The 14,474-nt window shown below is 38.3% G+C and overlaps 1 protein-coding gene across 1 annotated transcript in view; it reads left to right on the top strand.

Moving 5' to 3' along the window:
• NIPA1 (NIPA magnesium transporter 1) overlaps positions 1 to 9,368 on the top strand; it is a 96,366-nt gene extending 86,998 nt beyond the window's left edge. Inside the window, exons 4-5 of the mRNA XM_025919694.2 lie at positions 607 to 767; positions 3,608 to 9,368. Of these exons, the coding sequence (XP_025775479.1) occupies positions 607 to 767; positions 3,608 to 4,119 (673 nt within the window). The 3' untranslated portion in view covers positions 4,120 to 9,368. The remainder of the gene's footprint in view (positions 1 to 606; positions 768 to 3,607) is intronic.
• Positions 9,369 to 14,474: the final 5,106 nt, after the last annotated feature.

The following is a 14,474-nucleotide window of genomic DNA, read 5'->3' as shown; positions in this document are numbered from 1 at the left end:
ATTTTAACAGTTTTCATATCCTACTTTCCCACTTAACATAGTTTCTTTGATTGTTTGCTTTTAAAAATAAGGAAACAGGGCACCTGGGTGGCTCAGTCAGTTAGGCATCCGACTCTTGGTTTCAGTTCAGGTCATGATCTTGCAGTTTGTGTGATTGAGTCCCACATCAGGCTCTGCACTGTCAGCGAGGATTCTCTCTCCCTTTCTCTCTGCCCCTTTACACGTACTCTTTCTCTCTCTCTCAAAATAAATAAATAAACAAAAATAAAGAAATAAGGAAAGAATATTTTTATTTAACCATAAAACCTCATTTTATGAATGATGACTTATTTTTCTATTCTGATCTATTTCATATCTACTGAAATAATGTATAGCAGTATGAGTTAAGAGTCATTAACTATGTATTGACTGCATGGTATTGATATGAAAATCCTTTGTATTTAATAATTTCAATAAATTCCTAATCTTTTCTACTCTTAAAAACTAAGTTAAAAATGAATATGGCTATCAAGAAAATATGGCTTTTCTAAAATAACTACAGTTAGTAGAAACAGGTCAGATAGTATTAAATTTTAACGATTTCTCTCTCTCTTTTTTTAAACAAAGGTCCATTTTAGCTTCTTATCTTCTGAAGGAAAAGCTCAACATCTTGGGCAAGTTGGGATGTCTGCTAAGCTGTGCAGGTTCTGTTGTACTGATTATCCACTCCCCGAAATCTGAGAGTGTGACCACTCAGGCTGAGCTGGAAGAGAAGCTGACTAACCCAGGTAACTCCTTTCTAGCAAAGGTGCCAGAGAGCTTGCCTGTCTCCAGTGTGATCCAGGCCTGGGCTTGGGTTGGCCTACCTATGGTCTGTTTTCACAGACCCTGCGTTTGACTTTGCATATGAGTGGCCATTGCTGTGCCCTACACTTTATAGCATCTCCTGCTCTCCTGCTGCCCCAGGAGTGGGAAGAGGTCTGGTGGTTCTGGACCTTGCATCCCTGCTCCCTGGAGTTCAGTACTGCTTCTGCTTTCTTCCAGACCTCTGGGATCTTGCGCATGGGTGCCTTTATCACCTGGCCCCCTCAACGCGGCCTCATCCCCTCAGGCCTCAATCCCATGAGCACCCACCTCCCACTTACCATGGCCTTCCCATTCCCCTACCTCCTATGACCACCCCCCACACGCCTCCTCCTGTCACCTCTTGCCACCTCCCAGTACTCCCACCCTACCTCCTTTCCTGCATTCCTACTGTCTCTTCTCTTTTGTGTCAGTCCTCCTGGGATCTGCTCTGGACCATGTTCCCCTCAGGACCACTGTTGTGCCCAAGCCTCTACACTTCCCTGTAATGTGAAACTGAGAGCTGAGACCCAATTTGATTTATCTTTGGATTTCCCATAGAGATCTCTGTATAGTTTTTCTACATGTTTTTGACATGACAAATGCTATAAAAAACAACAGTCTACATAATTGTACTGGCCTAAAGTATAGATTCTTCTAAATTACTCCCAGCAGACCATCTTATATTGCTTACCAACAATTTTAGACAGGTGCCAGCACAAAACTGCATCCACACCAATATCCCAAATACAGACATCTCTAAGCCACAAATACCTCACCACTCTTTTATAGCTTTTAATTGGCAGTGAATGACATTGCAGTGGAAATATCTGTAAAATTTCAAAAAGGATTCATAATGAAATTAACCAAGACTGTATTTTCCTGAAATTTTTTATCCCTAAACATTTAGCATTGTTATATTTACTTCCTCCTGTAAAAGCCAAAATATTTCCAAAACTGTGAGAAATGAAAGTACAAAAACATGAAAAAAATCAGAAAAATGGATATGAATATCCTGAAGAATTTACTTTATGTAATTTTCAGAAAAGTATATCCAAAGGCCTTTTACTTTCTGGTAAATGTGGATGATACCAGTATATTCAGGTCTTAACTTTTACAAAAAACATATCTAATTTGAATACTGCCATAATAATTTGGTATGAAAATATGATGGTAGCAAAAAGATTTTTCTTTTTTTTAAATTATAGTTTATTTATTTATTTTGAGAGAGAAAGAGCCACATGCTCAAGCAGGGAGGGGCAGAGAGAGGGGGAGAGAGAGAATCCCAGGCAGGCTCTGCACTGTCAGCACAGATCCCGATGCAGTGCTCAATCTCACTACTGTGAGATGATGACCTGTGCTGAAATCAAGAGTTGGACACTTAGCTGACTGAGCCACCCAGGTGCCCCTAAAAGATTTTTCTTTTTAACATGAATAACGTGTTTTAACCTGGAATATAAAATGATGTTATTCTAGCCACTTATAAATTTTTTTAATGTTTATTTTATTTTTGAGAGACAGAGTGCAAGTAGGGGAGGAACAGAGAGAGGGAGACACAGAGTCTGAAGCAGGCTCCAGGCTCTGAGCTGTCAGCACAGAACCCGTCGTGGGGCTTGAACCCACGGACTGCGAGATCATGACCTGAACTGAAATCAGACGCTTAACTGACTGAGCCACCCAAGTGCCCCTATTCTAGCCACTTATAAATTAAAGAGGTTTCTAAGTTTTTTTTAATGTTTATTTATTTTGAGAGAGAGAGCTCATGTGCTTACATGCTCAGGACAAAGAGAATCTCAAGCAAGCTCCATGCTGCCAGTGCAGAGCCCAATGTGGAGCTTGATCTCACGAATTGTGAGATTATGACCTGAGCTGAAATTAAGAGTTGAATGGTTAACCAACTGGGTCACCTAGGCACCCCAAGAGGCTTCTAAGTTTTTAAATTTTTTTTCTAAAGGTTAAAAAAACATTATGAATTTTTTTGTCAAAGAATTGCCTCAGAAGAAATTTTAAGGTCATCTTCCTGAATCTTCCCTCAGAACAGGGCTCCGTAGTTCTTTTTTCTTCTTACATTTGAGGAAGAGTCACAGCCTGCCTAGTGCATGTCCAGGCTGTTCCTAGCCCTGTCAGGCCCAGCTTCTAACACCTCCTTTATAATCTCAGATTGAATTAGAAATTACAACCTCCTTTTGTACACATAACTTCAAAGCAAATAAAGCCTTAAATGTAATATGAAGGAGAAATAGCCCGATAGTATTTTATAATAAAATAGAATGCTCAGGTACAACTATAGAAGACATACCAATAGACCCTATGCCTTGTGGAGTTGCTGAGAGCCTGGGAGCTGTAAATAAAGACTCATGTGGAGTGTCGTGCTATTAACTCAAACATTCAGGGGATATTGTTGTCAGCAATGGGATGAAGTTCTTAATGAAGTTCTGAAAAATTCAGTGCATATTAAATATATGCAAAAATTACTTTGTTTTATATATATAACTGGGTTCTAGGCTCTGATAATTATAAGTACATTTGTCACTTACAAGTCCAAGGAGACCCTCAGAAGTTGTGAGAAGAATGAGATTTTTGTGTGGTACTGTCTCCACATCTCAGGGCCCCTGGCCTTGGCCCACTATATGTAGCCCTTAAATCACTGCAACAGCCACAACTACCCCACAGCTTTCTCACATGTTCCTGAAGAACCCTCCCACTCTGGCCACATACACAGGACCACATTCTGCCTAGGGTTTGTTGAATTGACTCTAAAGTAAGAAAATTGTCTGTTTTCCAGTGTTTGTGGGCTATTTGTGTATCGTGCTCCTTATGCTGCTACTGCTCATCTTTTGGATTGCACCAGCCCATGGGCCTACCAACATCATGGTCTACATTAGTATCTGCTCTTTGCTGGGGAGTTTCACCGTGCCTTCCACCAAGGGCATCGGGCTGGCAGCCCAAGACATCTTCCACAACAACCCATCCAGTCAACGGGCACTCTGCCTGTGCCTGGTGCTCCTCGCCGTGCTTGGTTGCAGCATCATTGTCCAGTTCAGGTACATCAACAAGGCACTTGAGTGCTTCGACTCCTCTGTGTTCGGGGCCATCTATTACGTCGTATTCACCACCCTCGTCCTGTTAGCCTCGGCCATCCTCTTTCGGGAATGGAGCAACGTGGGCCTGGTGGACTTCTTGGGTATGGCCTGTGGGTTCACTACTGTCTCTGTTGGGATTGTCCTTATACAGGTGTTCAAAGAGTTCAATTTCAACCTTGGGGAGATGAACAAATCTAATATGAAAACAGACTAGGATGCAACAGGGGGGTGGGTGGCTCAAGGAATAGGAAATGGATGTGGTTTCTGGTCCTAATTTGATGTGAAGTAGAAGAGACCCTAATCACTGGTATTAAAGTTGCTTGCATATTAATGGGTGGTCTGGTGGACAGTAGGGAGCATCGCTCAGCATCTAAGTAGGGGCCCAGCCCTCTGCAGTCTAAAGTTGCTAAATGGTTGTCTGGGCATCATCTCTCTCTGATGAGAGGAATCTCATGTTCATTGCCATTAACCTGGAAGCTTTCATGAATACTATTTCCTTTAACAATATTTTAACATTATTTAATAGAAGATAAAGTTGGGCTCTTTCTGGTTAGTCTTTGCAGGGGAGCAAATATTGTTACTTAGAAGATTACTTTGGAAATGGGGGAAATTGTTGTCTTACAGTCTGACTATACAGTAAATGTGTCTGTAGTTGTGTTATTTTGCATTAAGCATGTATAACATTCAGGTACCTCATCCAAATAAGAAGTATATACATTTAATTGTTTTTAATCTGCTAATGAGCTGACTCTCCCACCTCCTACTCCAAGACATTTTAATTGAACATAGAGAGAGAATGAGTGGACATGATGCAGAGTTCCATTTATAGGATGACTTTCAATAGCTCAAATCAATTTCAGTGCCTTTATCACTTGAACTCTTCACTTAATTTGACTATTACTATGTGTATGTTCTCTTAGAATAACTCTTTGATTATACTTTAATATTTCACTATTCAAAATATAAATGTATAGAGCAGTTAGAAATAACAGTATATTCATTTGTTGGAAGAAAGTCACAGTGAAAGACACATAAGAGCAAATTGACCTTTTTAGCATGTATTTATTGTCCAATTAAAGACAGTTGACTTAAGTAGCATAAGGTATTTTATTTGTATTTAATCTATGTAACTGGGACCCAGTATCAAATATATCCACATTCTCTTTCAGTGACCATTGTGGCCATTCCAAAGAAATAAATTATTCAACTTGATAATAAGGTTGTTAGATGAGAGAGTAACTGTTCAATAGCACATATATCAGGTTCCCTATAATACAGGAACAGGTTAAAAGACACAGTCAAGCTCAGGCACGTTTCTGAAAATTGGAACATACAAAGTAAGTTTTCAAAAGAATTTCTACTAAAATGAAAACAATTAATTTAGCCATCTCCCTGTTGTTTGAGATGGCAGAGCACCCTACAATTCCTCACCCAACCTCTCATTAATCTTCTGAAATGCAAAATAGCCACTAAATATGCCAATATTTGGATCAAAGAGATCATTTGTCTGTTTATAGTAACCTCCTATGTATAGTAAGTGGGAGCAAAGCACAAAGTGATGCAAGTTGTTTCATCAAGATATCATGTACTTCATATGCAATGTTTTATCTAATAGGGAACTGTGCCAAGTTGGAAAATGGGATTGGGTAAGGCAGAATTAGTGAACTAGAATATCACATTTAATAATACCCAATTAAAGTTACTCACTAAGGAAAAAAATATTTTTTCAGGCAAAAAGAGCATTTCTAAATAGCAAAGAAATTGTTCCCTAAAGTGTGGGGAGGCTAAATAAAAGGCTAAATAAAAGAGGCTAAATAAAATGAGGATAGTTTAACATACAGTGAAGAACACCTTTATGAATTAAAAGTACATGTGATGGCATGAGTTGTCAGTGATTAGTGAACTAAGAGCAGCAACAAAATTGTTTAAAAAATTTTTAATCTTACATTAACTGACAGTTAATAAATACTCAAAAAGTCCCTCACTTTTTTTTTATCAGCTCCTAAAGATTTGGTTTTTTTTATTATCAGGTATTTTTAGGAATGCAAGCCTTAATTTATTGAACTGAACTTTCTGAAAATATCATGTAGCAGTGTCAGTATAATAGTTTCCTACATAAGGAGTTTGAGACATTAAAAGAATACATGTGGTGAACAAAAGTATACTGAGAAAGTTCATGTGTCTTAAGGAAATTATCTTGTTTATTTTGTTACAGCTTACAGTTGAAGCTTAGTTTAAATTCATCTATTAGTGTTCCTCATTATATTTTAGTTCACGGTTACACCATGGATACTCAGCAGTGGTATTTTCTGGATGATCATCCCTGTTTTGTTTTGTTTTGTTTATAGCAAAACAAAATCTGAAAGTAGTAATAGCTGATTTCCTCTTAAGGATGACTTGTTCTGGAACAGTTGGACTCTCCCAGGTTTAGCAGATTATTTTGGTGGGATGCACAGCTTTCCTTCCAGTGGGACAAAGTTCTTAGGATTGTATTTCAAGTGTGTGACTCTAGCCTCAAATGGACATGACCAGCAGTCTAAAGAGCCCAATTTTCAAGTTTGACATAGAGCATATAACTTCTGATTTAATAATATATATGTATTTTTTATACATTCATGTTTTCATAATTCATTTGGAATTGCAAAGAAAAAAAAGGCCTCAAAGTGAGAGTTTGGGAGGAGCTAGAATGGGAATGGGTCTCATTGGTCTCTCCAAAAGTAAATACATATGAAACATTTTCATGATTATACTATTCCTTGGGCTTTATCTCTGATAAACTAAGAAGAAATTTACCTACCGCCTACTTGTTTTCAAGCCTCTCTAAAATCTTATATTTCTGATCACAATTTGCAAATTTACTCTGGATACTTAAATAAGCTGTTTCTCTCCTCTACTACTTGGACAATGCTTTGTTTTTTCATCTGAATGTTTGCATTTGAAAAGATTGCTTTCTGTTTTGCTAATTGATCAAGTGTAGGGCCTATTAAGGATTCTGAGACCACCCTGGGCATTTTGTTCTTCTAGAGGACTATTCCATCTCTGTAGAGAAGGTCCTCGAGAGGAAGGGCGGTCTGCTTCTTGCCACACATGGAATAAGAACTGCTCATAACTCGTTCTTCAGTCAGATGTCACTATAGTATTTTCACATTAGAATGTTAGTGAAATACACTTTGCTGCTCTTGGTTCAGCAATAAGAAATATTCTTTCAATTCCTACTTTTCAAGCCAGTTTGTTATACTCAATATTATTTCCAGAAGTTCATTCCAGCTGTAGTAGGTTGGTCTTTGTTCTTTTTCTTTGGGTTTCATGTCTGTCAGAACACTATTAACATGTACAGTCACCCCTCATCTTCCTTCTTCCTTGACAGCTTCACTCTTTGTAAATACTGTGCTCACTTCTAGAAGCTAGTTCCTAGACATTTGTAAAGCACTGATATGCAGTGTCTTCCAGGTGTAGACAAGCACTTTGGTCCATGGAGACCAAAGGTATTGATGGCTGCATAGTTCTTATTGGGAGATGGTACCTCTCTTTTCCAAGCTGCTCAACTAATCTAGAATAGTGGAGAAAGTGCTCCAATTGTCTACAGAGCCATGGCCATTGCTCTTTTTTGATGCCTACGTGATCCTGACTTAGACCTCTTATGACCGAGTAGGAAACTGGAAAGAGAAAAATGCTTCAATTTAGATCTGTTCATGACTGTCTGATTGGTTCCAGTGGTCTGAAGGAGTTATCCTTCTCACTGTGTTTGAAACCAAGGAAGTAGTTCACCCATCAAGCAGGATTAGATGGAATCTTGGTGTTCCGCCTTCTCAGGGACCAAAAATGTAACATTAACAACTTAGTATTGACCTTCTTCCCAAGGACATGTCCATGTTAGTTTTTCATATGTTTTACTCATAGTCATAGCTAGAAGCCTGTTAACTTGAGTTGGAAAGAGAAAAGATCAAGTTGCACACCAGTCACACCATAAAACAGTTTATCATATAAAATACCTCAATTTTCTGTATTCCTCACTTCCACCTCACAGTTGTACTGGTGATGAATTTTAAGGGTCTGTCCTTTAGTTTATTGGTGATTTTTCACATCTGGCCAGATTCTTATACCTCCATCATATACTTGAAAAGATTAAGAATTATAGGAATGAGAATGAGAATTTGGCTCAGTATCACTACTTGTTTATTTTCATATACATTTCTCACATGCTGTGAAATGCAACAAGAGAATTATATTTTAAGAAATGTAACTTTATGTTACATCAAAAATTATTGTGTAGTAAAAAGTTGATACTCAGTAGAACAATGATCATGTAAATAAATCTATTTCAGATGTACCCAATGTGATAAAAAGCATTGTCTAGGACCCCAGAGCATGAGCCAGGGAGAAAGATTTATTTGTTCTTTTCTCTATTTTTCCTTGAATTGTGCAACTATAGGTGAGTCACTTAACCTTTCTGTGCCTCAGTTTCTCTACCTCTAAAGGGGTGAGATGGTTCTCCAAATCACCTGTTTTAGAGCACTCACACTTTTAGCGTGTGCTGGTAGCCTCAGACAAGAGTGTTATGTGTAGGATTGCTCTGGAGTGGTGAAGTGGAAACTCAGCTTGCACTGGGCATCCTGTATGCTCAGGACTGTGCTTTAGACATGCAGCTTCAAGCACTGAGTAAGCAAAGGAAGTGCTGGGTGTAAAGTTTGCACGATTCCATGAAGCTTTAATTTTTCTTTTTTCTTTTTTTTTTTTTTTTAAGGAAGGCTTTTATATATTCTATTATAAAACGTGAAGGTTAAACAGGGACTTTTAAAACCTGCACTGAAAGATCACATTCTGATGATGTGATAAGATTTTCTGACATTCTGCATATGTTTATGTTCTGCAGAAGATTCAATGACCTGTGAACCAGATTGATTCTGTTGTGTTAAATTTGTTAGGAATGATGCTGAACTTCCTGCTTCCAAGCAGCTCAACCCTGACCATGAATTACCTGACACCAGGTAAATGTCAGGAGTTCCCAAACCACTAGTGCCAAAAGGTCACGTTGAAAAGTTTCTTTTCTTTGTCAGAATGTACTAATTCCCTCCCCCCACCTCTATGTCAGTGTTTTTGCACTTTGGAATAATTTAAAGGTACTGTTTTCCAGTAGCATTCCTGAGTGTTGTTACCTTTTTAAATGACAACTATTACTTTCTTGTAAAATGGAATATAATCGTGAAAGAGAAGAAGACTAGATAAAAAATGTAAAATGTTGATTGACTGCATAAGTTTTTTCCTGTAAATGTATCAGGGGAGCTTCCAATTAGCATACATACACACATTTGTCAATGGCTAAGACTTGCTTTTGCTTTATAGAAATAGTCATAGCATGTTGTAATTGCCTTATGTAAATAAAAAAGGCTATTTATTAAGTTTTCCAATAATATTTATTAATCTGTATGTGTTTTAAAATAAAATAACTTATTTCTAGCTGAACATTTGTTGCTTTTTTTTTTTACCCACTACTTGAAACACCCATGTAGTCCCAGGTTCCATATCATCCTAATTCCTCTATTAAATGTTTCCCATTTTCTTTACAGAAACAAATAGCCCAGTTCCCATCATGATATAAAAAATATGTGCCTGTGAATATCTTAGGGAGCAAAACCATGATGTGTGAAGGAATTTACCATCTAGTGATTACCTTCTGACACAATTAAAGAAAACCAGGTATATTTTAATATATTAATATCTTTTACATGTTTGGGGAGTATATAACATAACATTTTATTATATTTTAAGCACATAAAACTTTAGAGAATTATAATACATCTTAAAACTACAAGTATCATCAGAAATCTTATTATTAATCTTTTTAGTGTCCTGTAAGTCACTTTGTTAAACAGAAAAATATTTTATTTGAGAAAAAATATGTATTTTTTAGGCTCTGTCCAAAAGGATTTAATTACATTTTTAAAAAGATTTTTAAAATCATTTTTAAAAAGATTACTTGTAAGCAATCTCTACACTCAAAGTGGGTCTTGAACTTACAACCCCCAAATCAAGAATCACATGCTCCACTGACTGAGCCAGCCAGGTGCCCCTAATTACTCACATTTTGATCAAACTATATATATTTAGAAATCAGGAACAGACATTTTTAAAAACCACCAAATGTTTCTATGGATACCCCTTTCCACACAGGTTTTTGAGGTTGTGAAGCGTGTAAGTGCCAAATTCTACAAAAACTTGTCCTGGTTGGTTACTAGTATAGAACTGTAAGTTTCAGCTTCTAGCCAAGCACAGTAGTAGCTAGTAGTACTGCACCTAGTTCTGAGGGTTGTATAAAATCAGGCATGCCCCCTGCCCTCCAAAGAGCTTATGCTCTATTTTCTCTGTTCCTGAGTCATGTGCCTCTCTGATGACTCATGGCATTGTTGGCATCTTTGTTTTAATGTTTATCACCTGGTACACCATATTTCAAACCTCACATGGTCGTTTCAAAAAGTTTTTTTGAGTTTGAGAGCTAAGGCAGTCAGGAAACAAAAACAAAGATACTTCTATCTGTACTAGCAGTTCAGAAGAGAAGGATTCCAGCTGAGGAAATTTGAAAGTTGGGATTTGAATTGCACCATGGCAAGCAGGGTAGGAGGGATGCTAATCAAGTAACAAACACAACAAATCCATATAAAATAACTGAAATAAAGGGATGGAAGATGGAGAAGTCAAAGTGTGGTTGCCTGTCTATAAAATGAAATCCTTTTACTTTTGGTGATGATGTTAGGGGGATCTTAGTGTCCTCCTTACCCTAATTTGGTGTGCTTATTGCTGCTCTAACAAATTACTACAAACTTTTTGGCTTAAAACAACACAAATTTATTATCTTACAGTTCTGGAGGACAGAAATCCAACATGAATTTAACTGGGCTAAAATCAAGGTGTTATCAGGATTATATTCTTCCTGGAGGCTCTAGGTGAGAATCTGTTCCCTGCCTTTTTCACCAGAGGCCTTGCACATTTTTTGGCTCATTCCCCTTTCTGCAACTTTAAAGCTAGCAATGTTGCATCTCCCTGATCCTTCTTCCGTTGTCATATCTCATTCTCTGTCTCTGACACTTATGCCTTTGTTTTGTTTTTTGTTTTTTAAGAGGGAGAACATGTGTGCATGGGGGAGAGGCAGAGAAACGGGGAGGGGTGGGGGCGGGGAGAGAGAATCCCAAGCAGGCTCCATGCTCTTAGTGTGGAGCCTGACGCAGGGCTTAATCCCATGAACCAGGAGATCGTGATCTGAGCTGAAATCAAGTCAGACACTTAACTGACTGAGCCTGCAGGCGCCCCTGCCTTCTTATAAAAACCCGTGTAATTATTTTGTACCCACTTGGACAATCCAGGATTATCTCCCCATCTCAAGACCCTTAATTCAATCACAGGTGCAAAGTCCCTTTTGCCTCTAACCCATAGTTCTAACCCATAGTAACAGGTTCTATGGGTTAGAACTGTGGAAATCTTTGGGGAAGGGGGCTTTATTCTGCCTACCATATCCACTCCCCATTTCATCAAATGAGGTAATTATTAAAAGCCAATTCCTGGCTTTTAATGAACATCCTAGTGTTCTACCTAAATTTACTTCAAGTTATTACTATCTTTTCCAGACAGCTCTCCTCTCTCCCTCCAACAAATGTTTTTAGAATATGCCCTACTACATTTTTAAGTCTATGGTCTTGAGTAAACTTAATAATATTAATTGGAAAACATTTATATAATACCTTTAAAATGCTAGAGATACCAGAGGAGAGATGGGTGGGGGGGATGGTTTAAATAAGTAATGGGGATTAGGGTTAAATAGGTGATGCACTTGTTGAGATGAGCACACGGTGTTGTATGCAAGTGATGAATCACTATATTGTACACCTGAAATGCTGTTCTTGGACTCTTGGCTGGCCTCTGTGGTAACAAAACCAAAACACAGAAGAGCAACTTAAGAACAATTTAGACATGAGAAAACTATTTGATTTACTAATACATGATTTTCAAAAATACTGTTTAGTAGAGAAGTCTTGCTTATATAGCTTGTTTCTATAACTGACAAAAAATTTTACAGCTTTATTGAGGTATAATTGACATACTGTAAACTGCACATATATAAAATATACATTTGGTAGGTTTTGATGTATGTGATATGATGTTACAGATTGATCGCATCACCATGAGCAAAACAGCAAACATATACATCACCCCAAAGTTTCTTTTTGCCCCACCCACTATGATCCCTCTCTGCCTTTCTTGTTCCCTCCACTCCCAGTCAACCACCCACTTTGTTACTATATATTACAATTGTTTATTATATACTCCTTTGGTCTGGCTTCTTTCACTTACCAAAATTATTTTGAGAATTAGCCATGTTATAACATGTATCAGTAGTTCATTCCCTTTTATTGTTCAGTGGTATTCTATTATATGGATACACCACAGTTGCTCATCCACAGTTGCTTTGTTGTTGGACATTTGAGTTGTTTACATTTTTTTGGCCATTACAAATAAAGCTGCTATTGAATGTTCAATTACAAGTCTTTTAGTGGATATATGCTTTCATTTCTTTTGGATAAATACCTAGGAATAGAACATCTGGGTCATATGGTTGATATATGTTTAACTCTCTAAGGAACTGCCAAACTGTTTTCCGAGGAAGTTGCACTATTTTATAATCCCACCAGCAGTGTTTGAAAAGGAAGTGGATTTTTAAAAATTTAAAAATGTCTTATGATCAATGCTTGAGCATTCACATTATATATAGAAATGCTGGGGCGCCTGGGTGGCTCAGTCGTTAAGCTTCCGACTTCAGCTCAGGTCACGATCTTGTGGTCCGTGGATTCGAGCCCCACGTCGGGCTCGGTGCTGACAGCTCAGAGCCTGGAGCCTGTTTCGGATTCTGCGTCTCCCTCTTTCTCTGACCCTCCCCTGTTCATGCTCTCTCTCTGTCTCAAAAATAAATAAATGTTAAAAAAAAATTAAAAAAAAAAAAGAAATGCAACATCACGTGCTAGAGAGTGATCTGGGCATTTAAGAAGCCTGCATAATGTTAGCAAGGTATGTTATGTACACTTATGAAACAATGCATTGTATAATGTGACCGTTAAGTGTCAGATGGGAGGACCAGATAAATGTGAGAGGAGTCTGTGGACTACAACAAAGAGAGAAAGCTGAATAGATGAAGCAGGGCTTTGCTGGAATGATTAGAATACTGGCAGAGAAGACCTGCAAACAAATTCCTTAAATTAACATAATTTCTAAGTATTCATGCAAACCACTACTTTCATTATAATCATCTGCCTCCTATAGGTATCTGTTGGCATTTGTTAGTTATTGCTACATACCAATCCACATCAAAATTGGTGGCTTAAAGCAACAATCATTTAGTCTTTTTCATAGGTCTGTGGATCAACAGTGCATTCAACCAATTGGATCAGTCTGTTGGCTCAGTCTCTGGAGTTTGGACACAGTATGGTTCATCTGGGTAGCTTTGCAAGTTGCTCTGTTCCACATGGTCTCCTTCTCCAGCAAGCTAGTCCAGTTTCTTAGCAAAATTTAGGCTGGGAACCACCACATTTTCTTGGCCAAAAACTATCCCCAGTCCCAAGGCCAAGGCAGAATCAGGGGATGGGGTGGAGCTGCAAAGTCACTCTGCAAAATGTTTGGGTACATTTATAAGCAGAGAATTGCCGCCATTTTTCATCAATCTATCACATCATCAGAGACGAACATGCCAACCATCTTTCAATATGTAATGTAATTCCTTATTTGGCTATGTAATCCAGCTAGAATTTGGCTGAGACCAAAGAAATAAGCCAAAAAGGCCTTCTGAGTCAGTTCTAAAATGGCACGATTAGCTGGTTACCAAGCTCACAAAAGATTAAAAACTTTTAAATTAGTGGCTGCAAAGTCACTTATAACAAAACCAGAGTGTAGGGGCTGTGTAGTCCAATTAGACTAGTCTGAAAAGAGCAAATTATATTTGGCATTTTCTGGTTCAACAAGCACTCACTTAAAAAACATTCCCCCCCACCCCACCCCGCCTCCACCTGGGTGGGTCAGTTGGTGGTCATGGGACCCTTGATTTCAGCTCAGGTCTTGATCCCATGGTTCATGGGTTCAAGTCCACCTCAGGCTCTGCACTCACAGTGCAGAGCCTGCTTGTGATCGATCTCTCTCTCTCTTCCCACCCCTCCACAGCTCGTGGTCTCTCTTTCAAAATAAACTTAAAGAAAAAAGCCCATTCTACATGATTAACATTTCAAATACTAGTTGTTGTTGTTGTTTTTTAATCTATTCAGAAACAGGAACAACATACTCAGAGGACCTTGGCACCTATAACCCGACCTGGCTAGTCGCACCCCATCCCGCTCCCTCCTCTTATAAATGAGCCCTCTGTCTTTGTCCACTTTATAGAAAACCATGATTGTGGGTTCTAAGAAAGCCAAGGCGGGATAGTCTAACAGTGGGTTGCCTATGTATCTCATGAGAAATACATCTCTGCTCCAAGTGTCTCAAAAGGCGCTTTTACCAAACCACTAAGGAGAACGCCATCTCTACGGGTTTCGATTA

Source organism: Puma concolor, chromosome B3, assembly GCF_028749965.1.
Source record: "Puma concolor isolate L17-30 chromosome B3, mPumCon1.1.hap2, whole genome shotgun sequence".
NCBI lineage: Eukaryota > Metazoa > Chordata > Mammalia > Carnivora > Felidae > Puma > Puma concolor.
The sequence above is the reverse complement of the archived record's forward strand: the minus strand, read 5'-3'. Positions and strand labels throughout refer to the sequence as shown.